Source organism: Photinus pyralis, unplaced genomic scaffold (assembly GCF_008802855.1).
Source record: "Photinus pyralis isolate 1611_PpyrPB1 unplaced genomic scaffold, Ppyr1.3 Ppyr1.4_LG8, whole genome shotgun sequence".
NCBI lineage: Eukaryota > Metazoa > Arthropoda > Insecta > Coleoptera > Lampyridae > Photinus > Photinus pyralis.
In genome coordinates, this window is record NW_022170819.1 from 15,283,240 (window position 1) to 15,307,735 (window position 24,496).

A 24,496-nucleotide genomic window follows, 5' to 3' on the forward strand; every position below is an offset into this window, starting at 1 on the left:
GCTGTAGGTATACCAATTTCTTAATATACGCATGCAGGTATACATTGTGCTGTGCGGGTGTAAGTTTTATTCGGTTTTATTATATGTACCTAGTGTACCAAGAGCTGAAATTTACGCCATACCTACCCCAAAATGAGCGAATTTAAGTCATTACTTATTAAATGGGGACTTGATGTATATTTCGACTATTTCTTAGGTAAGTAGAAAGAGTTATATTTTTGCTACTATTGCTGTCTACCGAAATTATTGTTTAAGTTTTTAAGCTACTGAGACCCAGTTGCACCAAAAAAATTAAGCCTTGCTTAAAGTTAAGTCGAACTTAAAATCTATGGCAACGATTATTAAGACAATCGTTGCTATGGTATTTTATTTAAGTTATGCTTAACTTTAAGGGATACTTAATTTTGACGGTGCAATTGGCCCTCACTGATGAAAATTGTTCAAATTTTATGTCGTGATGTGTTCAAGGTGTAACGTACAGACACGACCGAGTATATTATGCTTTCAGATATTGTTTATGTCAATCAGTGCATCATTGTAAATAATGAATATTACATCACAATTTATTAATTGTATCCTAAGTGGCATTTTCATTTGATTTTAATTTTTTATTGTTAGATAGGTATAGGATTGTTGTTGTTTTTAAGTGTAATATGTACGTTTTTCATTTTTTTCTAATAAATACCATTGTGAATTACGTTATTACTAATTCCAATTGCCCTTAAGGAATAGATTTTTAACACAATTAAACAAGTTGTACTGTAGTAAGTCAATTAAAAACCATTCTAATTTAACTACGTTTCTACAACACCTCGCTTTGCTACCTACAGTTATTTTGCGGTTAAATCTTCCTAAATATATTATATACTTACAACAATTTAGTGTACTATTTAAGGTTATTTAACGTACACTTATTTTAATTAAACTGTTTATTATTCATAATAAATGCCTCTAATTGTCTCTAAAGAAAGTTTATGTCTGTTGCCAGGTTTTCAAATACCTACGGTAATTGATGTAATTACAAATAAAATTAGAATTTGACTGTAATCAAACAGGTACAGAAAACTCTGTTTAATTATCGTGAATAACAAGTTGTATAGTCACATATAGTATTAAATTTTTTTTATTACTGCTAACAGATTTTTCTCTCAGTGCAGCTAAACGAATTAACTTGATGTGTAAGAATTGAAACCATGCATTTACGAACACAACATATGATGTCAAAATCGCTATATGTGCACGAACTTAATTGAGAAAACAAGCAAACAAGCCAAAGCGGTAAATTTGCATTTTGATATATTAAGTTTTACCTAGTCGACTTAAAAGTGGCAATTTTTCCATATTCTTCACAAAAATGCCACTTCCATCGCCATAGCAAAGAGCTCTTTGGGCATAGGTAACCCATGAAGCAAATTATTTATAAAGAAAAATGGTTCAGGTGATCGGTAGTTTTCCGTTGATTCGCCTGTTTTCTGCGATATGATTTACTTACTTCCTTAGAATCCATTTACATTTACATGCTCTATTTTGTGAAAACAATTACTTTTTGCTTCATAAACTTGTAAATGCAATTTGCCAATACTAAGAGCGGCTGCACCCCATTGAATTTAATAACTGCAATATCAAAACCGACTACTGCGATTACGCGGAAGTGCATTAATTACAACATTAAGTACCGAAATTAACAACTCAAATTCTTATCGAAATGACCTCTGTCATTGGATTATCGCCCCATGCGAGTCCTAATAAAATCGTTGTTCGATTGCTGTGTGTTTTTGTAAATAAATAAGTAAACAAATAGATCCGTTCGTTAAAGAAATACACACAATGGATTTCCTACTGCGAGAAATGGAAATGCACCAAACTGACCATCAGAATTAGTTTGTCTACCTATATTTCATCATCCACCTGAAAGGTAAACCATTGGGGGTAGTTGTAGTACTATTCAAGTGATTGATCGTAAAAGCCGCAGGTAAGTCATTCTCTAGTTTTTATCAATGAATGTTTTACGGTTATGTTTTTTGAACTTTTACTTTGTTTTGGTCATTAGTACAATTTGATACACTTTCCAGGGAGGCACGTATGATGTATGTGTATTGCGCAATGTGACATTTAGTTTAGGACTGTGTCCAATTTTATTATTTAAAACTATGATAATATTTTCAATGATCGTGTAAAGTGTTTTTTCATTTGATCAGTTGATCAGGGACGTTTGCGTTCTTTTTCTTAAACAAGTTAAAAAGTCATTATGCAAACATAAATGACGAGAGCGTATTTTCCTCCTAATAATGCATATTAATGCTACGGCCGGCCGCGAAAAAATACCGGGCATGACTTCCTTGTCCCATTCACTTTTTTTAATTTAAGTATATTTTAATGCTTTCGAAAATAAGAAAATTGGCGTTGGGCATGCGCAAAACAATATTTTGAAAACGATGTTAGTTTTACTTATATTCGTAGTGTTTACATATAAAGTTTCATCTAAACATCTTCGTAAATAAAAAGTTGGCATTGCGCATGCGTTACACCAAATTTTTGACAATGCGCATGCGCAAAACCAAAAACCAAAGAATCTTGTACCAAGCCCTTTCAAATATTGCATATCGCCCAAATCGGTTCAGCCGTGTAGAAGTAGTACGTGCGACAGACGGACGGACGGACGACAAGGTGCAGCCTATAGCGATTTTTCACTTTCAGGAAAATACGCTAAAGACGGTACCTACTAATGAATAACAAGTTATAAAAGTTTACAAAAAACGCATGGGCTTTCAGTTTACTTTTATAAGAAACACAAATCACCTCAAAATGACAAAAATGATTATGGGCATGCGGAATAAACTTTTGGATATGTTGTGCTCAATTTACTAGAATGAAGGCTCCTCCTGTTAAAATCTTCAGTTGAAATTTCAAAAAAAGTGGTTCACAGATAAGGTTATGTCTACGCATGCGCAATCTATATTTTGACGCATAATTTCAATTTGCTTTTATAAGAGTATCTTCCGCTGAAATTTCAGCAGAATTGGGTCACAAATAAACAATGTAAGTCTGTGGATGCGTAATCAATTTTATTGCGCCTTTTAGTCTCTTAAAATTTGAGGAAAAACCGCTCATAAATAACAAAGTAGAGTCTGCACATGCGCAATCTATTTTTTTTTCCAAAAGTGCGCATAGTATATTATTGACCCAAAGTAACGGGCGATCAAAACTAATTTGCTGTCTAGTCGCCTTTGAAAGTTCAAGTTAAGTACGATTTCCTATGTAAACAAAAATTTCAAAGGTAATTTGACAGCAACTCATTTTTGACCGCATGGCTCAGTGGTTTCCAATACGTTTCTTTGATGCAATATGCGGTCGATTGCAACTCCCCCTGTAGAAACACCACAGAAGTTTTATGGTCTTGGCTCCAGCTCTGTTATTCGACCCAGATTTAGATTTGCACGTGCCACATTTAGCACGGACTACCCCTGATGTGCCATAGTACCCAATTTTGGGTTTGACAGCTAGTTTCCTCCAAATGTTCACGGTTGAATATTTCTCGAACGGGGAACGGTTATATTGCGGCGGCAGCTTTTTAGAAAACGCCTCTTAAGAGCCGATTACCGCATTGTTCCAGTTTCCGTTCCTGTAATCAGAATTTCCATAGCACGCCAGATGTAGAAGCAACAGGCTACTATTTTCTTATTTCTTACGGGCGCCATATTGGATGGAATGAAAACGAAATTTCAGTTTTTCGGTAATATCTCAGTTACCTACTTTCAAAGATGTTTTAATAAAAATTTCGAAAGCGTCTTTGTAGTCACAAAAAAGGACAACTTTACCTCCAATTTAACATACACTGTATTTCTCACCGTTACGAAGATCCCATGTCGCGAATTTGAACCACCCTGTGTAATAACTACAAAGCACTCTATTAAGGCCTCTTCCTGGAGTACGCCCCTTACAGAAGCAAAGAATACTTAATTTATTGTTGTGGAAATTGATTAAATTTTTAACTTCAAATGAGATACCTAATAAAGAATTATATTGTGCTATACATATTTGTATTTGCAATAAAAAATGCTACTCAATACAGTATGTAATTTTTTTCTAGTTGATGATGGTTTCTCAAAGACGAAACGTTGCAGTGTAAATGCATTGATTTGAATTGACTTATCCCATAGCATTTATGAGCTCAGAGGATTAATAAAGTATTATTATTATTATTATAAAATCTGTGGCCACTCTCTTGTAGAGCTTAAAAAGTGCCTTCGAGGAAGTGAAATTTGTTTTTGGACAACTTTTCAAACAGGATCAGAGCAAAATCACGAAGAACGAATATGGTTAATTTCGGTTTTTTCCTAATATCTTCGGAACTGATCGGAATTTCTCAATTTTTAAAACATAATTTTATTAAGCCCAAAATACGCAACTTTTTTCTGATTTAACCGCTCGCGTCTGTCCTGGGCCTTAACTACTCCTACAGGTTTCAAGATATTTAGTTCGTTCTTTTTGCATTCCGTAGCGTATAGCTCTGGCACTTGAGCCAAGGAAAATCTTGACGATTAATCTGCGCATGCGCAGGCTACGCAATGTCACCTTTCTTATTTATGGAGGTATTTCTTTGAAATTTTAACCAACGGTGCTTTTAGTAAAACCAAACGTATCGCATATTGTAAACATCAGATTAATGTGCGCATGCGCAATATCAACTGTCATATGCCTCCAGTATAGAGAAACATAGCGAACATAGCTATGGCGTTTTGGGAAGTACTGATGAATTCATGGAAAATACGCTGTTTACTCGCGTTAGGGCGGAAACCTTTTTACTTGTTTAAAGCTTTACTTAAAAGGGAAAAAAATCCCCACCAAACGCGTCTAATAAAAAGGTGCATTGCTATTTAAAAAAATTCAATTGTTTTCTGTTTCTCATTTGTTTCCTGAAATCAAAAACAACTGACTGCTGGCCTTATTATAGGAAATAAAATATTAAACAATGTTTATATAAAAAAATATTGTATACAGTCGTTATTTACCGAGGTATATACTAAATTCCATGCATAGTGGGCCCTGTATTATTATCGTATTGTTTATTAATAACGAATGCTGTTCCGAGTAAAGGGGTGTTTTACATTATAGTTGTCGCTGGTTTTCTGTTCAAAATGGTAAACTGTACATAATGTAACAGGTATTCGTCGGTAGACACCCGTTTTGTAAAATTGTAAGGTCTGTAATCTCTATATTACATTTACTTTAAACGTTTATGAAGATGATTTTCGTAGTTTAAACATGGTTCCTAAAGAATATTGCCTTTGAAATTTTAATTTGGGTTTGAAAGTGCTCTGATTCAATTTTAGACATATCAGTGCCCCAAAATCCGTAACTGGGTGCAGAGAATTAGGTTTCTCTGGAGGAGTTTCGATATTCAATTTGTTTTCTGAAATTTCTGGATTCTACGTGAAATTTCAGTTCTTTTGATACCCATATGTCGATATCTGCAATTTATGATTTTTAAGTTATTTTGACTAAGAAAAAAATGGCGGATGCGGATGGTACCTTGATAATTGATTACTTGAAAACGGTTTTAGTCATGGCAACCTATTTTTATCAGTGCATAGAGAATGAATAGGGCTTTCTTTTAGTGCACTTAAAAAAAAGTTAAGAAACTTAAAAGACTAAAAACTCAGTTTTTTTAAATGGAATGACCATTTTCTTACTATTGCATGAGATAAAGAATCGAAATGGGCATATTTTGACAATACATGTTCCTATAGCTATCTTTAACAGTTTCTGACTGATTCCCATTTTATTGAATTGACACTATTTTTTTCGGATTTTCTTTTTAGTAGTCGGCCATGATTTTATAACAATGGAATTTTAAACAAATCTAGTGACACTTCACACTAATCCGTCACCTACTGTTATAGGTTTATAACGGGCGATCAAAAATGAGTTGCTGTCGAGTCGCCTTTGGAAGTTCAAGTTAAGTACGATTTCCCATGTAAACAAAAATTCCAAGGGTGACTCGACAGCAACTCATTTTTGATCGCAAGTTTTTCAAAAATCGAAAAATGACTCGCAGTGGTTTGACCTACATATTTTGGAATTTAATTGTTATTTATGGTGAAATGGACAGAATCGCGGCGCGTGCTTGCCGTACATTCATTCGAACACTGGAACGAAATTGTATGAATTTTGGAAATGTTGTACCCCCAAATGCACTACAAACCGTTGAAGCACAAGTGATACAAAGCTCTACAAGAGAATATTTAAGAAAATGAATTGAATTGCAAATGCAAGATTAACAAAATAGATTCAATGCAAAATATAAAAAACTTCGTTGAAACATTTTTGGTATGGAATTGTTGCTAGAACAGATATCGCATTACCTTTCTGAATTTCCAGACTTATTGTGTTTGTTATTGTTGTTTAAGAAATTCTGTTGAACAACTCTGTCTAGATTTATCAACAATTTTCCGTCCTATATCCTTAATAAATGACTTATAATAAATTATTTAGACTAGAATCAACGATATCCCTTGATTTGTTTAAAATTCGATTGTCATAAAATCATGGCCAACTACTGAAAAGAACATGCGATAAAAATGGCATCAATTCAATGAAATGGGAATAAATCTGAAACTGTTAAAGATAGCTATAGGAACATGTAATATCAAAATATGCCAATTTCGATCCTCTATCTCAGGCAATAGTAAGAACATGGTCATTCCATTAAAAAACTGAGGTTTTAGACTAGCAACGCTACGCAACTTACTAACTTCTTTTTAAGTACACTAAAAGAAAGCCCTATTCATTCTCTATCCACTGAGAAAAATGGGTTGCCATGACTATAACCGTTTTCAAGTTATCAATTATCAAGGTACCATCTGCATCGGCCATTTTTTTCATAAAGCCAAAATAACTTAAGAACCATAAATGGCAGATATCGACATACGTGGGTACTGAAATTTTACGTAGAATCCAAAAATGCAATAAAAAATAGAGGTTGCCATTTAAAATAACCAAGTTACTATCTACTTCCGGTGTTTCCGGAAGTGTGGCCATTTCGAAAATGTTTTACATCGATTCTGCTTTCAGAGTAACTGCTAAGTACAAATTTTCAAAAACCTACCTATTTTACTTTCCCAGAAACGTTTCACTAAAGCTCCCAAAAAAACACCCTGTATACTATATTCCATACATAATGGGCAGCCTGTATTATTTTCATTCAACCAAAACTTTTACCATTGAATTTCAATGCTTTTACTTATTTTTTAGCGAGAGTAAGGCCGCCCCACTCGCTCCACCCTAAGGACGACTCTGGTTGCATTGTGCTTACCGCGCTTGGCGTAGTTTCCATCTTAGGTTCTTTTTCATCTGTTTTGGGAAATGTTTAGCTGGGAACACTTTGCTCATTCCATAACAAATAAAGATTGCAAGTCTTTAGGGGGTTTTCTGGGACGGAGGGGGGGGGGGTAACTCAGCCAACGTGGTCCGGTTATAAGTTACACTTTGCGCGTTTCTTATTCCCAAAAGTTGATATAAAATACAATTGAAAATCAGGTGACCTTACGCCGAGCCCCCAAGTCAGGCATTTATCACCGCCAACCCCTGGTTACGGCAGCTTAGCGGCGCTCCTAAAAGAATGGGTACCTCGCTAACGGATTGATGGCTGATAAGGATGGCAGGGCACAAATCCGACAACAAGCAAGGCACCCGACTTTGGCGTTTGTGTTGTCAGTGCCCTGCTAACTTCACGAGTCTTATCTAAAGCCTTTTATTCTCAGAGTGACCATCCTGTACCCTTGCTGCTATCAGATCAGATAACTTTTTACCAGTACCAAACGGCCTTAATCGCATCACTGACAAGCTAAAAAGTACCGGATGGCTAATTATGACAATAAATAATTTAGATAGCATATCAAAAAGCGATCATTTTGTTTATTACGAGTTTGTAAAATAATATTTTAAAAGCAACAATCACTCATTAGCCTGTACAACACAACTGAAATTATTTGAATGCCAACCAACGCCAATGCCATCAAATCGTAATTATTTTTATTAGTATCAGACAATATACCTAATGGAGACTCTCCCTATCAATTAATGCGTTAGTCCAATCGGATCATTTGTTGTGTTAAAAAGATTTTACAATGATTTCCGCTTTTTGCTTGGCTCTTTCAGTTGTAGGAAAAAATTTGATCGAATTAAACGTTCGTCGTCGTCGTCGTCGTCGTACTTAAATTCAATTCTGCAATTTAGTTCGTTAAGATTAGTTAACGCGAAGATGTGAGTCGACCGAGACGTTTATTGAAAAAATACTTACCTACATTTTTTGTGTATTAATTTATCACTGGAGGAATTTTTGCTCGTGTTCAAGCATGATAAATCGTAAGTAGATAGTGTGTGCTTGAAATAAAATCTGCAAGGTTTTCGCTTGATTACGCTGCTCGGAAAACAACCGAACCGCGCGCCAGAAATGAAAATTAGGTCTTAAATTTTAATTACTGGCTGTCATTATTGTTATCGCAATTTAATAAACTTGAAGATAATGTCTATTTACACTTAACGATAACACTTTGTTCAATTATACCTATTAAACGCGTAACGTAATTATTTAATTTTCCCGATGATCACGTTCATTATTTGGAAATGTTTGTGACTGGAAAGTGTGTCGTTTACAGAAAATCGTATTGTAATTAGTCGAAGACGATGTGTTAATTAGTTAGTAGTACAAATTAATGTTTTCAGGAGTTCTCAATGTCGATTTATAAAGTGACTGCATTCGTTTGTTTTGTTATACTTTTCAAATTGACCCATGAAAAATGTGCCGACGATGATAAAGGATGCGTCCAGACGAAAACCCACGGAATGATTAGCGCCGACTGTTACAATGGAAATTTTCGAAAAATACCTCAGTGTTTGCGGAGTGACGTGGAAGTAAGTAAATTTCGTATTTTATTACCTATTTGGGATTACGTTTGCGGTTTTTACAGTCATTGTTTCCCTGATGATAAGAAGTTGTAGTTACCAAGTTGTGAAACCGATTTGTTTATAGTTGCACGTTGTAACCTTTGATTACGTCGAAATCGAGGGAAATTCCATTGGCGAAACGGGAGCCGGTCTTCCTTACTGGTTTTTGGAATAGTTTTTCGAAAAATACCTTGAGTCAATATGATGAAATTTTCTAGTTTTAGCTGAAAACGAAAAATTTTTGTGATTATCGAGTTCTGTGGTGTTTCGTTGTGGCTCAGGGTCTTCGGTTAGATAATATGCGATCTTGTCGTAGATTAAAATAATTTCGCGAAAGTTTAACTATTATGTGATACAGTAAAATGACCTTGGGCAAATCTAACCCCTGCTTGCTTGCTCTCCTTTTTACACAAATGTCTACTAATGAAATAGGAGAGTTAGTGCTACCAAATGAGTCATTTATAACTTGATCGGTGTGCAAACCATAAATTGTTATGGTATCTCCTCTTTCTGTTAATTTAGTTAATGCGATAAGATGAGCACGAAATGTGATATTTCGCAAAGGAAAGGAAGGGATTTTTTGTTCCCCTGGACTAGCGTTTTCTTCCGTTGGAGGAACTAGAGAGTCACTTTTGTCGCCGGAGGGATTAGTAGTTAATAATGGAAAATTATTACAAGAAACTGAACAAGAAACCATAGAAACGATTATGATTTATGCAGTTATGACAACCATAGCAGAATCAATCGACTATTGGAGTAAAATGTAGTCCGCTCACTTTATAAGCTAACACCCACATATAAAGCACCCAAGGACGTTAAATTTGAACGTCCTTGAAAGCACCAAACAACCACTTAGTGTGCAGCGCCATCGAGAGCTGCAGCGGGTCCAGGCGCAACCTAAGTGCCCGGGCCCCTGATGTAAAATATCTCGTAAAATATTCATAAGGCTATAACTCATTTAGTACAGTAGCCCCAGTTGCACCAACAAAATTAAGCATTGCTTAAAGTTAGTCGAACTTATAATCTATGGCAACGATTATTAAGACAATCGTTGCTATGGTATTTAAGTTATGCTGAACTTTAAGAGATAGGTAGGTACTTAATTTTGACGGTGCAATTGGCCCTAAACATAGCAGCTGTAAGGGGGCAACAGAACAAATTAGAGATAAGCTGGTTTTGGCTAATTTCGATACATAATTACATGTACTACAACATACTAAAAGTCCCATTGGGTAAACTTATGGCAAGTAAGAAAAAAGTGGCAGCCATCTTGAATTTTTCCATTTTTGTTGTTAATATTTTTAGTAAATTGAATCTATGAAAAAATGTGCACAGTACTTTTTGTTTAGAAATAAAAAATACATAGGTACTACTCCATTAACAGTTTTTCGTATTGTATTATACAGGGTGTAGAAACTCATAGGGATTTCAATGGTAATTTTTTGTTGTTAAAATATTTTCTCTCCTAATTATTTTACAGCAAGTTGCAAATAATTTTTTTGTAGATTGTAAAATTCTGCGTCTATTCATTTGCCCATTTGTAATTTTTTGTTGTGGGAAATTAAGGAAATTATAAATATAAATCTAATTTTTGTTTTAATAATTTCACGGCACGAATGATTTTAGTAAAAATTACTCAGACGCCCAATTTTTCAAGCCACAAGAAACCTATGTACAACTTTGCTCTAAATTAATGAGGTGAGAAAATATTTCAATATAGCATTGAAGTCTCTAAGGTGAATAAACCGTTTCTGCACCCTGTATAGTGTATATACAGTCTGTTTTAAATTAAATCGGTAATGCTAACTTAAGGTAGAGTAGAGTTAGAAAGACGGATAAATTATCAAAATTGTGTATTCTTCTTTTACTGAATTCGAATTTGTGACTAAAAAACCAAACATCACATTGTTCAGAAAATAACAAAAATTAGACTTTTTATACGGAATGCCCTGTATATTATTACCTCATATGACAGCTTATTAAATTCTCTACAAAAGTTCTTAATACACCATCCATAGCCACAAAGACCAAATAACTAAGATTGTTCAATTATTTTCATTTCGACTTAGTTATCCATGAAAATGATAATAGTACATTATATATCAAGGTAGAAAAGTACAGTATTATTGCCTGAGCACCAAGATTACATCTCGAGGCGCACCTTACACCCCTCGGCGCACCTTACACCCCTCGGCGCAAGCGCCTCGAGATGTAATCTTGGTGCGAAGGCAATAATAGACTTCTCTACCGTGGTATATATTCTATTTTTTTCACTACTAGCACTTGAAATCCTCTAAATTTTCATATTATATTGAGAAGAAAGTGAACGGTTGGATAGAATTTTTTGTTTATTAATTTAACATGTCAATCAAGTACGTAGAAGTACAAGTCAAACAGGCCGTATTTTGTTCTGTCATTGAGATATTTTCGAAGAGTAATTTCGTTCGAATTTTTTCAAAATATGATAATTTTAGGTATTTAATTTCTCTGGAAATGGCTGATGGCAGGGCCGTAGATAAGGGGGGGTTTAGGGGGTTCAACCCCCCCCCCCCCATTGTGAAATAAGAAAATAAAAAATATTAACTTTAGCATATTTTAACTTTACTATGCTTGCTAACAAAACTAAAACAAAAGAAAAACACATCTCGGTATCCTGGCGCCCGCCGGTCAGCTGCTTTGCTGATGCAGAAATGAGATGATTCAGTTGTTTCTACACTTTTGTTTTCAGTTTTCTTAACGACATGCAATAGATTGTCCGTTCGGCGTTCGTTGTCGGTTATCATAATAAAATAAAACAAAGAAGTAGGTAATAACTCTAGTAATTAATTTATTAGATAGTGTACGTACCTATATAGCTACTCTTTGATTGTGTTTAAGACGTTTAAGTTTATGTTGTTAGCGCCTTAAGGGAAAGATTATTTAGGTAAGTAGGTCCCTAATATACTAGGTGGGCCAAAAGACACCCTATTGGAAGATGCTCTTATTTTTGTAAATGGCGGCCAATGTCAAATCTGTTTTGACATTTGTGAACTAGACAGGTTTAGACATTGAACTATATACTCTGTAACTGGAACGGCATCGCCCGTAATAAACCGTTGCCAGGGGCCGTGGCGAATTTTTGTGAGAGAGAGAGGTGGGTAGAGGTAGGTATCCCTTACCTTGTTCCACTCATGTGGGCTTATGGGATGGTTTATACTACGTCTTACATTTTGCTTATTTTTGTCTAAAATAAGTTATTAAGAGATTTGCAAGAATGGTCATGAATTATGTTGCATATACGTGCAATCATTTTTATAATAAAAATTCAAATATTCAATTTCATGGGTACGTTTTGATAACATTATTCAACCTCGACGCGCGCATTTAATATTTTTGCGCATGACGGCATTTGCACCGCTCAGATTTCTTTACTGTAATGTAACCTCACACTCATTTATACTGTCCTTATGAATGATAAATTCTTCTTTCCCACTCTTTAATACTAATTCAATGATTCCACTCGCTAGAGAGCATCATATGAAGAAAAGCGTTAAAGCCAACAAAACCTATAAAGCCGTTTTGACTTACTAGGTAATTTGAATATGCTATATTATTTAATTTTTTACTCAACATTATTATTGATACTGCTCACTAATGGGGCGAAAAATACCTTTAAGGATTGATTTTTTTATTTATTACCGATTCCTTCGGCCTACAATGAACGTACATTAAGAGGCGTCAAAGTGTAAAGATAAAATATAAAAGCATAGGTACACATATCACACAGGTATATCATAAAAGTTAGAGTAGAAAATATCACGGTTTGCATTTTCTACATTCATATCCATCCACATTTATGTTTTAATGGTGTAGAAGCAGTTACATTTGAAAAACTTTTTTATTTCCTTACGAAATATTCCGAAGGATTTGCAGGTCTCGAGTTTTTTTGGGGCCAAGTTATAAAGGTGAGTTCCGGAAAATATGGGAGACCTTTTGTAGAAGGTGTAATTCTGACCTTATATAACTCGGCGTACATTTCATCTTGGAAGAAAACTGGGTTATAGGTATATAAGTAGCGCAATTAACCCTCTGGTCCAATTACCATACCACTACGAGTAAATTGGAATTTTTGCTCTTAAAGTAACCATGATTCTTTAAACTCATTTTATTCTGAAAAAAAGTGCTTTTTTAGATTTACTTTTACCTCGACGCCAATTGTAATATATATTAGGTACCTCCTTGCTAATATATTATATAAAGTGTACGTTACAAACGAACACAACCAATGTTTATAACTTTATTTTACGTTAATAAGTAAATGGAATGCGTCGAGCCACCATGAATGACATTAATTGACATTACACTTGTAACTTCAAGAATCAAGTATGTAAGTGTGTGAGTGAGAAATGGCGCAGTTTACCACATTATTAAGTATATATTTTAAGATATTCCATTAACAAATCGATATTGGCTCTTATAAAAGCATCGGCAAGCATTTATCTTTATCTTTCTAAGGCCCCAACCTCCCAGTTTATGTACTTATCTGTATTTTTAACCAAATACGTGTGATCGGTCCTGCATATGCAATACAAAACAACGTGCCAGACAAGGATGAGAATACCTACGTTATGCTGGTTGCCTAAAATCATTGCGGCACGCGATTTTGGCGCTCGATGCCGTTCCAGTTACAGAGTATATAGTTCAATGGGTTTAGAATACAAGTGAACAAGCCATGGAGCGAAACACTCTCTAAGAATGCGGAATAATCGTGTCTATTTTTTTGCGTAACAATTCATCTCTCGTTTTGGCGATTTACACTGGCCCGCAAGATCGCTCGATTTAACCGTTCCAGTTTTTTTGTGGGGTTTTTTGACGTCCCGTGTGTACATGAACCAGCCTGAGACCCTGGAAGCTCTCAAGGACAAAATTCGACACGAGTGCGAGAATTTGTCACCCGAAGTTCTCGCTGAAGTGATGAAAAATGCCATAAAACGAGCCCGTATAGCAATCAATTGTGACGGCGCCCATTTGACCGATATCATCTTCTCGACTTGACCAATAAAATTTATAAACATAATCAAAACACAGAATCGAAGTTTTTCATTTAGAAAAAAAATGAGAGCCACACAACATCGGATGACTTCTTTTGGCCCACCTTGTAGATAGATCGGCAGCAAAAAAATAAATCGGAATCAGATGGTATCGCCGTAATAAATTGTTCAAAATTTTTCAGCTTTCTCTAAGCTAAGAGGTGGATTTTGAGGCCACGCCCCCTTTTCTCAAAAAATTTTCTCCTGCGGCTCATTGGCAAAACTCGGCACCAAGGAAAATAAAAGATACATAAACCCCCTCCATGGACAATACCTATCTACGGCCCTGGCTGATGGTGGCAATTATTCATTTTAGAGAACTTGTCCAAACGTTTATTGAGCGAAATTTCGGGTTGTGTTTTCTAAAAGTGACAGCGTGACAGTTCTCATTATTGACTACTAGTTAATATGTCCACATTATTAACCACTTTGAACAAATGCCGAGAAAGCCTACTTTACAAGTGGAAAAAAGGTTAATAATCATGTCATCAGACGCTAGTAGTGAAAAAACAAATATAGAAAACGAGCTCCTGGGTATGGCAAAATATGTGGGCATATATGTTCTCAAAACTATGTACCTACATAATTTTTGGTAAATACATAAATAAATAAGTTATCTAAAAATTAAAAAAAAGATGGCGGACATTTTTTTTATATTTGCCATAATGGGATCAAATGGGACTTTTAGTATGATAATGAGAAAGATGTCCCCTACACATTAAAAAAATAATTAGCTTGTATTCTACCTTTAAGACCTATACTGCTTGTACTATCTACTATCTGTATATGTAAGTAATCTGCTGTGGCTAGCACAGATACCACCTGCACATTCGCATTCTGCCAAAAAGCTTTTCAGCTCGCCCATTTATGTCTTCAGAGCATGTGTAGCAAATTTGGCTCCAATCGGTTCAGCCGTTTAGCCGGAAATGAGAGTACAGACCGCCGGCCTTCATCGACATTTTGTTTGATTCGGATTCCTCGTGCTTCAAATCGTGTATTTCCGTAAACTGTGAAATCGAACATCGAAGCGACTTCAGCGCATTTTTTGGTACCCGCAATTGGCGTTTGAAGTCGCCATCGCAGGACAATCGAAACAAGAACTTACAAAAATGAACAAGTGTAGCGACAGAGAGAAAAAATCGATAATTCACGAGGCACACAAGGAACTAACAATGGAGGGATCAAATAATCGCGGTGTTCAGATGCTAGGAGGGAGGAAAGGAACAAGAAAGGAAATGCAAACTATGTGGAGAGAAGAGGAAAATATTGACTAATATGGGAATATAAAGAAGAAAATACTGAGCGAGGAGGAGTAGAGGAAAAAAAGGGAAATTTTATTAGAAAAATATCAAACAAATGTGATTCTATTTCAGTTATTTTTTAATTGATTTTAAATAGGTTTTGAATTATTATCCTCCAGTTATACTTAAAAATGCATTAAAGAGAAATCATCAAACTACGTCATTTCATACAGAACAAAGAATCATGGAATAAGACTTCTAGATTGGAAAGTCGATCACATCGATAGTCGATTATGGCCAATTAACCATTTTGAACTGCTTTAGATCTTGAAACGAGATATATAATTTCGAAGTTTCAAAAAATTCTTTCGCATTGACGTGTTTCAACAACCTCTTTCTGGCGGGCCGATGCTCGGCTAAGACCAAAAGAGTTCCTGGTTCAGTAATACCATTTTTTAAAAATTAAATGGTAATGTTATTTCAGTGTATATGTTGGTTGGGGTGGTAGAAGTTTCGGCTGAAACCTCGTCAATCTCTTCAAGACGTCGTACAAGAATATTTAGCTTTCATCTTCTACCCAAAACTAGTGAACTTTTGGTGATTTGAGGGATTTGAGTTTGTTTGCTGTTGGTGTTTTGGTTTTGAAGTTTGTACATAATTTGAAAATTCAAGCCCTATATTTATTTATTGATATTCTCCAAATCATTTCTATAGGTAACGCGAATAAGAATCTCAACGAATGAGCACTATCAAAACATTAATGACGTGCATGGCCGATTCATTAAATAAAGCATTTGGATGAAATAATTTCTAACTTCCTGACTGTAATTTCATGAAATTATTTATCAATGTTACGATAATTGCCACGTTGATTTATAAGTATATAATAGATTCATTGTTAATAGTTTAAAGTGCACTTGGGTCGTCGGAGAGATTATAAATACAAGACTAAAGGTCTAGTTTAGAAGAGGAAGTGTTTGATTTGAAAAAAATGCGGGAAACGGCGTGGAAAAGACAGGTAGGTACTGTACCCGAAAAATTTCCGTTCAATTATAGCCGAGATTAGGCGGCGCGACAAAAACTCATTTTGATCGCATAGTATGTTAAATAGTTTAAAGTTTTTTCGTATATTAAGAAATCTTCCGAAATCCAGAGGTCTAGCCCTTGGTCGTCCCCAGATTTTCATGGGCATTCTTGGATCTCGAAGAATATAAGTGATCTCGAAGAATATAAGTAGAAATCCACGGTTACTGTGAGATCTTGATGGATGTAATCGCACATTCACCAGATCCATGATATTTCTTTGGAAATCTGCCAACATCTTCGAATTCCGCCTAGATAAAATACACGTGGTTTGGAACACTGGGAATATCGATCGATGATACCAACGGGTGCACCAATCTTTCTTTCTGGTTACTTTGGTAGTACAATTTCGGCATTAATTTCGTTGGTAAAACGGCAAAACATATTGTCTCGATGGGCAGGGAAAAGATCTTAACACTGTTTAAGATATAATGTACAGGGTGGTTCAAATTCGTGAGGTTTCCATGACGTTAAATTTTGTTTTCGTTTTCCCTAGCTTTTAGGGGGCGGAAATGGAAGGTTGATATCGGCACCTTCTATGGGTACTTTTTTTTGGAGAATCTGAATCTGTTATCAGAATTTCTATAACACGCTAAATGTAACAGTTACACGCTACCACTTTCTTATTTCTTATCGACGCCATATTGGATTTTTATGGAATGAGGTAGAGGACAAAAAAAGAAATCCATTTGAATGCATCGCCATGATAGCCATGTTGATTCAGCAAGATCTAGTTACCCGTGGATGTTTTGTTGCGAAATGAATGTAAAACATTTGACGTGTGACACCTCATTATCTACATCTTATTTCGAATTAAAGTACGACCACATTATTTGGATTCTTAAAAAAACGATCAGTAATTTTAAGATTTTTATTTTACTCCCAACCACACGTTAGTAAGGGAGGTATTGCATTGGGATGCAACCCCCCCACCCACGCTTTTTTTTACGAAAATACGTTTTGAGGCACCAGGAATCTGAAAATCAAACAAAATCTCGATTATGTCGGTCTGTCTGTCGGTCCGTCTGTACTCCGGCAAAACGGCTTCCGGCGTATGCATCGTTCACCATGAGATGGTGCGAATATATTTGGAATCAAAGTGTGCCTTTTGAAATTTTTGTGAAATTTTGGAACAAAACTGTAACTACGACTTATCGAACTAGCACGCACTCGAAAATGAATAGTAAATGTTGAAATAAATCTGTTTGCATATTGTGCCTTGTGATTGTGATGGTTTTGTCTGTCTGTTCCACGCTTAACTCGAGAACGAAAAGAGACATCGATGTCAAACCTTCGCCAATAGATTTCTACGAGCGAGATCAAGGATTAGTGCTATTGAATATGAGCCGGATCAAAAGTCTGGTTTCCAAATACGAGCCGAGTGGCAAAAAATTCCCCTACTGAAAATCGTATGCGATTCTTCGTATCTTGTTAATGAGCACCTTCACTCTACAGACAGAAACGGTGGAGCATACGTGCTAGTTCTAGCAGGGCTGTAAATACTAAAATGTAACTAAGTGAATAAGGATGCAGTTTAAAGCCCACGCATTGCTTGATTGTAATTAAAAGTAATTAAGGTTAATAATTTCAATTATAAGCTACATGAATTCAAAAGAAAATGTGTTAAACGAAAGGTGATTAATAATCGGTAATGAAACACAATTTCAGATAAATTTCAACTGAGAATGTGATTCATTCGTATTCGTTGTCTTAACTAAGATAAGAAGTAATTAAAAGGTCAAATATTATCGGCCTCCACATTTAACAGTTTACAACAAGCTCAATAATCTTTCCATTAAATTATTAACGCACTTAGAATGTTGCCATGGTATCTATGTCGCAGCCGTTTAATGAAATTGGACATTTCATGAAAAGTCTAGTCATTTATATGAAACTGTGGAACAGTTTACTTTCCAAGACCAAGCGATTGGATTCCCTTCCCATTAGAGATCGATAAATGGTATCCTTATCGATCTAGAAGGGGAAGGGAAAATACCCCACACGTACAAATTTTCAGCGTTTCACTAAATGACTAGGCCTCGGACTAGGCGTTTCGTGAAATGACTGATTTCACTAAAAGACTACGACATCTATAATAGGATGATTAAGGAAATTTGGGTTAAAAATTCAGTAATTTTTTGCATTGCACGCAGCACCGGTGAGGGTTTCGAAGTTTAGAAAACGTCCTTTTTTTACTGTTTTGCATACAGATACAGTACATTTGTTGGTACCAAAATTCTCTGATAAATGCAATTATAATTTCCATGCACGTACTTATAAGTAGGTGGTAAAATTTTGCTGTTTACGCTTGCCGTTTGGTTGCGATAGTGAGTTTTATTACCATTTAGGTTATCATTTGCGGACATGACTGATGACACGTTTCGCATTTTATTACGAGAAACTCTCGTGCGGTATTGCATTGTTGTAAAAAATGACCCTCCACTTTTTTGACGGACATAGACGTTTTGAAGCATAAATCCGAATCAAACAAAATCTCGGATGATGTAGGTCGTTCGGTCTGACGGTCCGTCTGTACTTTCATTTCCGATTAAACGGCTGAACCGATTGGAACCAAATTTGATACACATATTGTAAGACATAAATGGGCAGAATCGCTCATGCGCAGGTGTGCGGGTGGTATCTGCTATCTACAGCAATTTTTTTTAGAATTGGGATAGACTACTATACCTACTCGTTTTCGGGCTGCAAAAACTTTGCCGCAAGAGTATTCAGGCAATTGTCATCTGTGTCATCTGTTATGTTTCCAGTTAGTAAAAAAATCGAGGTTTTTTAAAACATTTATAGTCTCGACAAAAAAGATAATTTTCCCATAGAATACAAGACAAAATACGGTGACGCAAAATTTTCCTTTTCCTTTTCATTCTTTTCAAAAATCTTGAATTGAATTCTTAGTCGTCCGTTGCCCATTTGTCAGTAATTTCCAAATAAAAGAAACACGACGTTAATGGCATAATAGAATTGGTGCTTGCTGTGACTCTTTTTTAGCCCATTTTTCCAAAGAAGTTGGTTGCAACCACTTTCTCTCTCTGTCATTCTGTCCATGTTTTTTAAAATGTTAACCATAGAAGCATAGTAAACCATAGTAAAAACAAACATATCGCATATAAATTAAATATGCGCATGCGCGAATTACACAACGCCAACTTTCTTATTTATGGAGATATTTTTTGAAATTTAACCATAGATGCCTCTACTAAAGAAAAACATAGCGCACATAGGTAGCTATATGATCTTTTGGGAAGTACTGATCACTGCATGGAAAATGCGCTGAAGTTACTCGCTCTAAGGCGAAAACCTTTTTAACTTGTTTGTATTTTCTGTGCAATAAAAAATTAGTATTCGTATTTTTCGTAATTTGCGATGCCAGCTGTTTTTGTAAGGTCGAGATCACAGACCATTAACGGATAGATAAGCCTCTATCTGTTGCTTAGACACCGTACAGTACAATGGTATGGCAACCTTGATTTCTCCTGTCGCTCCAACTCGTTGACACCGCGGTAATAGACGTGGTCGGATTTAAGATACGTGGACTGGTTTTTTTTTCCAATGAAGAACGAGCAAGTACTACTAGGTCAGTTTCAGGACCAAAGCCAAAAAGTGATAGACCTAAGATAGATGCCGGTGATTTTATGAAGGACGTAGGTATAAGCATAGTGCAGACTTTCCGCTAATGTGCAGAATTACATTTAAAAAATGAATTCTACCATAGCATATTTCGTTTTTCAAAAATATAACACTAAAAAATTGAATATTGATTAAAGGAAGATTACAAAAATTCAAGAATCTTTTTGAAATTTCTTCGAATTTTTTTAATCGTTTGAACTTTTGCTTTATTTTAATTTCCCGCGTATCTATTAAGCGAGCGAATATTTTCAAATTTTGATTCTATTATTTTTGGTTTGACCCAAAAAGAGCGCATGACGCCTGTATTACTTTTTGATAGCACTAAGAATTACGGAGATACGTTATAAAACTAAAAGTGTCGAAAATGGGGTACCCTGTACTTTATCATACAGTGTTGGTTCCTGAATTTCGAAATCCGACAACTTTGTTGAGGAATTCGAAACTGTTCGGGAGTTATCTTGTCCACAGACGGACGGACAGAAAGTCCAAAATATGAACTCGCTAGGAGCCTGTTAATAAACTGCACGAGCGACAAGGTTGCCGAATATTGACCAAAATTCAATTAGTCCCTTGACCGTCAACCTATTGCTAAAAACAGAATTGAAAAATTCGAAACCGTTGGCGAGTTATCGTGTCCACAAACGGACCGACGGACGGACAGAAAGTCCAAAATCATAAACTTGCTTTTTGTCGCTTGTTAATAAGCGCCCAAAACATATACTCGAACGTATGTTCTTTCACAATCCACATAGGTATATAAATAAACATGACTACATTTTGGTACCTACTTACATACTTTTTAGCGCATTTTCTAACCAAGTTGGGTGCGCTACTGCACGGTCTGTCTGTCTGCCCGTCTGTCCGAGGTCGTAACCATTTAGTTCGTTCTTTTTGAATTCGGTATAGCTTATAGCTCTGGCACCTCAGTCAACAAAAATCTTGACGATTAATGCGAACATGCGCAGACTGCGCAATATCAACTTTCTTATTTATTATAATATTTCGTTGAATTTTTAACCACAGATGCTTCTGATAAAGGCAAATAACGAGCTATCAAAAATGAGTGGCGGTCGAGTCGCCTTTGAAATGTTTGTTTACATGGGGAATCGTACCTTAAACTTCCAAAGGCGACTCGACAGCAACTCATTTTTGATCGCCCGTTAGTAAAACAAGTTAAAAAGTCAATTCAGTTCATAACTAACGGAGATGTCAAAGCGATCGGACATTTCTAAACAAAGTTATCGTTCACACGGACAGATAGAGGGACAGACCAACAGACAGACGACAGACAGCAATACAAAATTATAAACGATCTCTAGGATCGTTAATAAACGGCAAAAGTGAAAAATTATGGAACATGTAAAAAACGGTTTGTTGGTTTTTTACAATAACTTTTAGCAATAAACGCAGAAAAAATTCCTTCCTTGGTGCAAGCCTCGACACCATTTATTTATTTATTTATTTATTGTCCCTCTTGTTTTAGGCCCTCAACAGGCTTACGCCCAATTACAGAGTGACCCGCATAATGCTTTTTAGAGGTGCCCCTGCAGAAGGTCTTAAGTTGTTCTATACTACTCCGGTATTTACCTTACGAGTTAGGAAAACTGCAGAAAAACCTAATTCGGAGTAGCCGGCAGAATGCTCGAAACTGATCTAAGGAAATTCCCATCTCTGCCACAGATGAAAAATTCACCTCAAACCAGGTTCGAACACCCGACCTCCGGATTTATACCCCAACGCTCTATACCACTGAGCTATAACGCACCAAATAGCGAAAAAAATAGAACAATAGCTCTTAAGATAAAGAACTAGTAGCGTCTCATAGAACGAGCGGACGGACGGACAAAGGGGCCACAATAGTGCATTTTATTTTTATTTTTGTGGAAATGCGCTAAAAACACGCGCGCATGCGGAGATTGCGCAATGCCAACTTGGGTACCTATTTATGGATTTTTTTAAAATTATAACCACAGATGCTACTTCTAGTAAAGAAAACATAATGCAAATAGCTATGTCTAGGAATACTGAGTTCACATTTTATCCAACTGCCGTGTATACTATACATATACTGATATACACTAACTAGATAGTGTACAAACCGAGGTACAAACCAAGCAGCTATTTTAGTGAAACGTGGATTTCCCATCAAGATATCCGCATCATCCATTTGGATAGTTTACATCTAAAGTTTACATACTATCCAGCTAGTTGTTCAACAAAGAATTTTGGATTCGTTATTTTAATGTTGAAATTCTTGAAAATCACCCACATACCATGAAAAAACACAGGTTCTATGATATAGATGTCAATCGAAATATTTTGAGCCTTTGAGTTATTTGAAAAAAAAATTTTTGGTTTCCTTTGTCACTCAATTTTTTATCACCGTAGACGCTTCTGTGACCATCAAAGAAATATCCATTTTCGGGTCTTGTGTACTGAGGTACAACAGTGCGAACATTGTGGACGCCGATTCTTACCCGCAGTCAAGTGGCTGAAATCTCCCCCGTTAAGACGTTTAATAAAGCCCAATCAAAAAGTATTAATTTTATTGTTTTTTGCACATCCGGAGTTTTTATTTTTTCTTAAGGCAACTGAAATTCCCAAATTATCAATACCTATTTTTCTGTTCTGGCCATCCAGACGTTCACTATGGGCGTCCTCTTTGTCGAAATGCGTAATGTACCTGTTTTGGGGGTAATAAAAAGGGGGTTGGAAGCTATTTATAAAAGTAACAACCTTTTGCTTACGCTCTCAAATTTTTCGGCGGGCTAAAATTACGACTACGCATTTGAATAATTCTAAAAATACTTTTCTTTAAAAACCCACTTATTTGTTATGTATTGACATTTTTTAACTTTCTAAACATTATGGAGCTTTCGTTATCGGCCCTAGTTCTTGATCGCAATTGAGATCGGAACTGCATCAGCAAGGAAATATTAATCGGAACTGCATCAGCAAGGAAATATTATTCAAAAGAAACAATTAAATTTATGGTTGATATGGCTGCTGTATGATCGTCAACAATTCCATTGTCCTTCATCATCTGCTGATTAAATTGCAATCATTAAATCGGCGTAGAGATACGTAACGCCTAGGAAAGGTTGGGATATATGTGTCCATAAACCATAACAAATTGTAAAAAGACAATCATAACATCATTTGTAATTACCGTTACGCAATGAAATAGATTATTTTTTCACGTGCTCCGCCGTCACATGTTTTTCAGAAGGTAAATTTTTGTTGCAGATACTCGACTTATCATTCAACCGTATACGAAAAATAACGAAAGACGAAATAGGAAAATACAAAAGAGTAAAAATTCTGTACTTATCCGATAATTTACTAACAAATTTGGATGACTCGACGTTCGAAGATTTAGGCGACCTGATCACGTTGGATTTATCGCTGAACGCCATCGTACAACCACCCCCAACGCTATTTCGACTTCCGTCACTTAAGCGTCTATATTTAAGCCAAAATCAGAACATAAACATAATCGATATGATCGAACAGGCGAAACCGATCAGCAGTCCCTTGGAATTGCTGGACGTCAGCTTCGACGAGCTGAAAACTCTGCCAGATCTCGGGTTACTACCCTATCTGCTATTGTACAATATCTCCGGAAATCACTTGCTTAATTTGAAAGTAAGCGACATAGCCGGCGTTTGCAATTTGAAGGTGTTGGCGAACGCGAACTTTTCGGCTTCCTTTCAAAACCCCTGCGACTGTTGGAATTTTCAACAGTGGTTGCGCAACAGGGACGTCGAGTTTACTCAAATTCCTTGCCAGATTACACAAGAGAGTGAGTATTTTAGATATGATGCCACCCGACATCCATATAATTCACTGTTACAGATTGCCCATATAACATCTCCCAGGAAGATTTAAAAACATTCAACGACTGCAAATCTAGACAGGAGGTTGATCGGAAAGCGACTCTTTTCGTTATTGGTATAAGCGCCGCAGCGGTAATAGCGGTGTTAGCGTTAGTAATAATCGGTTACATTATATATCGCAGGAAGAGGAATAGAAAATTTCTACGGAAAAAACAGTCCAATATTCTCTTGGATGAAAAAAAGGAAACTGCGGGTTTCTTATGAACTGGTGCCATTTAAAAAGTGATACTATTTTTGATAGTTACCTATTACGAACTAGAGCTGTGTTAATTGAATATTATTTTAGAAACTTAAAAAGTTTTTCTTATTTATTTGTTAGTTTTACGTTTTGTAGGTTGTCTTCATTTTGTATTCGATTGCAGAGTACAGGGTTTTTTTGTTTTGGAATTTGAAAGCAATAAATGTTTTGTTTTATGTTTCCACATGATACTTTTACTCAGTAGGTACTACAAACCACGCGAGTGCCATCTGCACTCGAAAATGCACACTATATCTCTAAAGATTGCGTCCAATCTTATTCAGAAGTATCTATTCATAGGGGGAGCCCGAGCGAGCAGGCATCACTTTGGCACACCAATATGCCGGGAGTTACCACATTCTCTTTGTCGGTACC

The 24,496-nt window shown here is 35.9% G+C and overlaps 1 protein-coding gene and 1 long non-coding RNA gene across 5 annotated transcripts; one reads left to right on the plus strand and one right to left on the minus strand.

Annotated features, from left to right (window-relative positions):
* Positions 1-1,775: 1,775 nt before the first annotated feature.
* LOC116177841 (leucine-rich repeats and immunoglobulin-like domains protein 3) lies at positions 1,776-24,305 on the plus strand. 4 transcript variants are annotated; one of them, XM_031496978.1, is made up of 5 exons: positions 8,530-8,671; positions 8,728-8,916; positions 23,234-23,789; positions 23,843-23,955; positions 24,006-24,056. In XM_031496978.1, exons 2-5 carry the CDS (start codon positions 8,737-8,739, stop codon positions 24,015-24,017), a joined length of 861 nt encoding a protein of 286 aa, XP_031352838.1. In that variant the 5' UTR covers positions 8,530-8,671; positions 8,728-8,736; the 3' UTR covers positions 24,018-24,056. The 4 variants fall into 4 exon arrangements, with proteins under 4 accessions (XP_031352837.1, XP_031352836.1, XP_031352835.1 ...); XM_031496977.1 differs by lacking the exon at positions 8,530-8,671 and adding an exon at positions 1,776-1,972 and having other exon boundaries at positions 23,843-24,305; XM_031496976.1 differs by lacking the exon at positions 8,530-8,671 and adding an exon at positions 8,210-8,367 and having other exon boundaries at positions 23,843-24,305.
* LOC116177842 lies at positions 7,898-8,445 on the minus strand. Its single transcript, XR_004146764.1, has 2 exons — positions 8,303-8,445; positions 7,898-8,227 (listed from the first exon to the last, which is right to left on the minus strand). It is a non-coding gene; the product is annotated as an uncharacterized LOC116177842 (long non-coding RNA).
* Positions 24,306-24,496: the final 191 nt, after the last annotated feature.

What these genes read in the sequence shown, in the direction of transcription:
- LOC116177841 (XM_031496977.1), top strand. Translation starts at nt 8,737, where the DNA reads ATGTCGATTTATAAAGTGACTGCATTCGTTTGTTTTGTTATACTTTTC. An exon ending in GTTTGCGGAGTGACGTGGAA is followed by an intron (nt 8,917 to 23,233) that starts GTAAGTAAATTT and finishes TTTTTGTTGCAG; the next exon opens with ATACTCGACTTATCATTCAA. An exon ending in TTGCCAGATTACACAAGAGA is followed by an intron (nt 23,790 to 23,842) that starts GTGAGTATTTTA and finishes TCACTGTTACAG; the next exon opens with ATTGCCCATATAACATCTCC.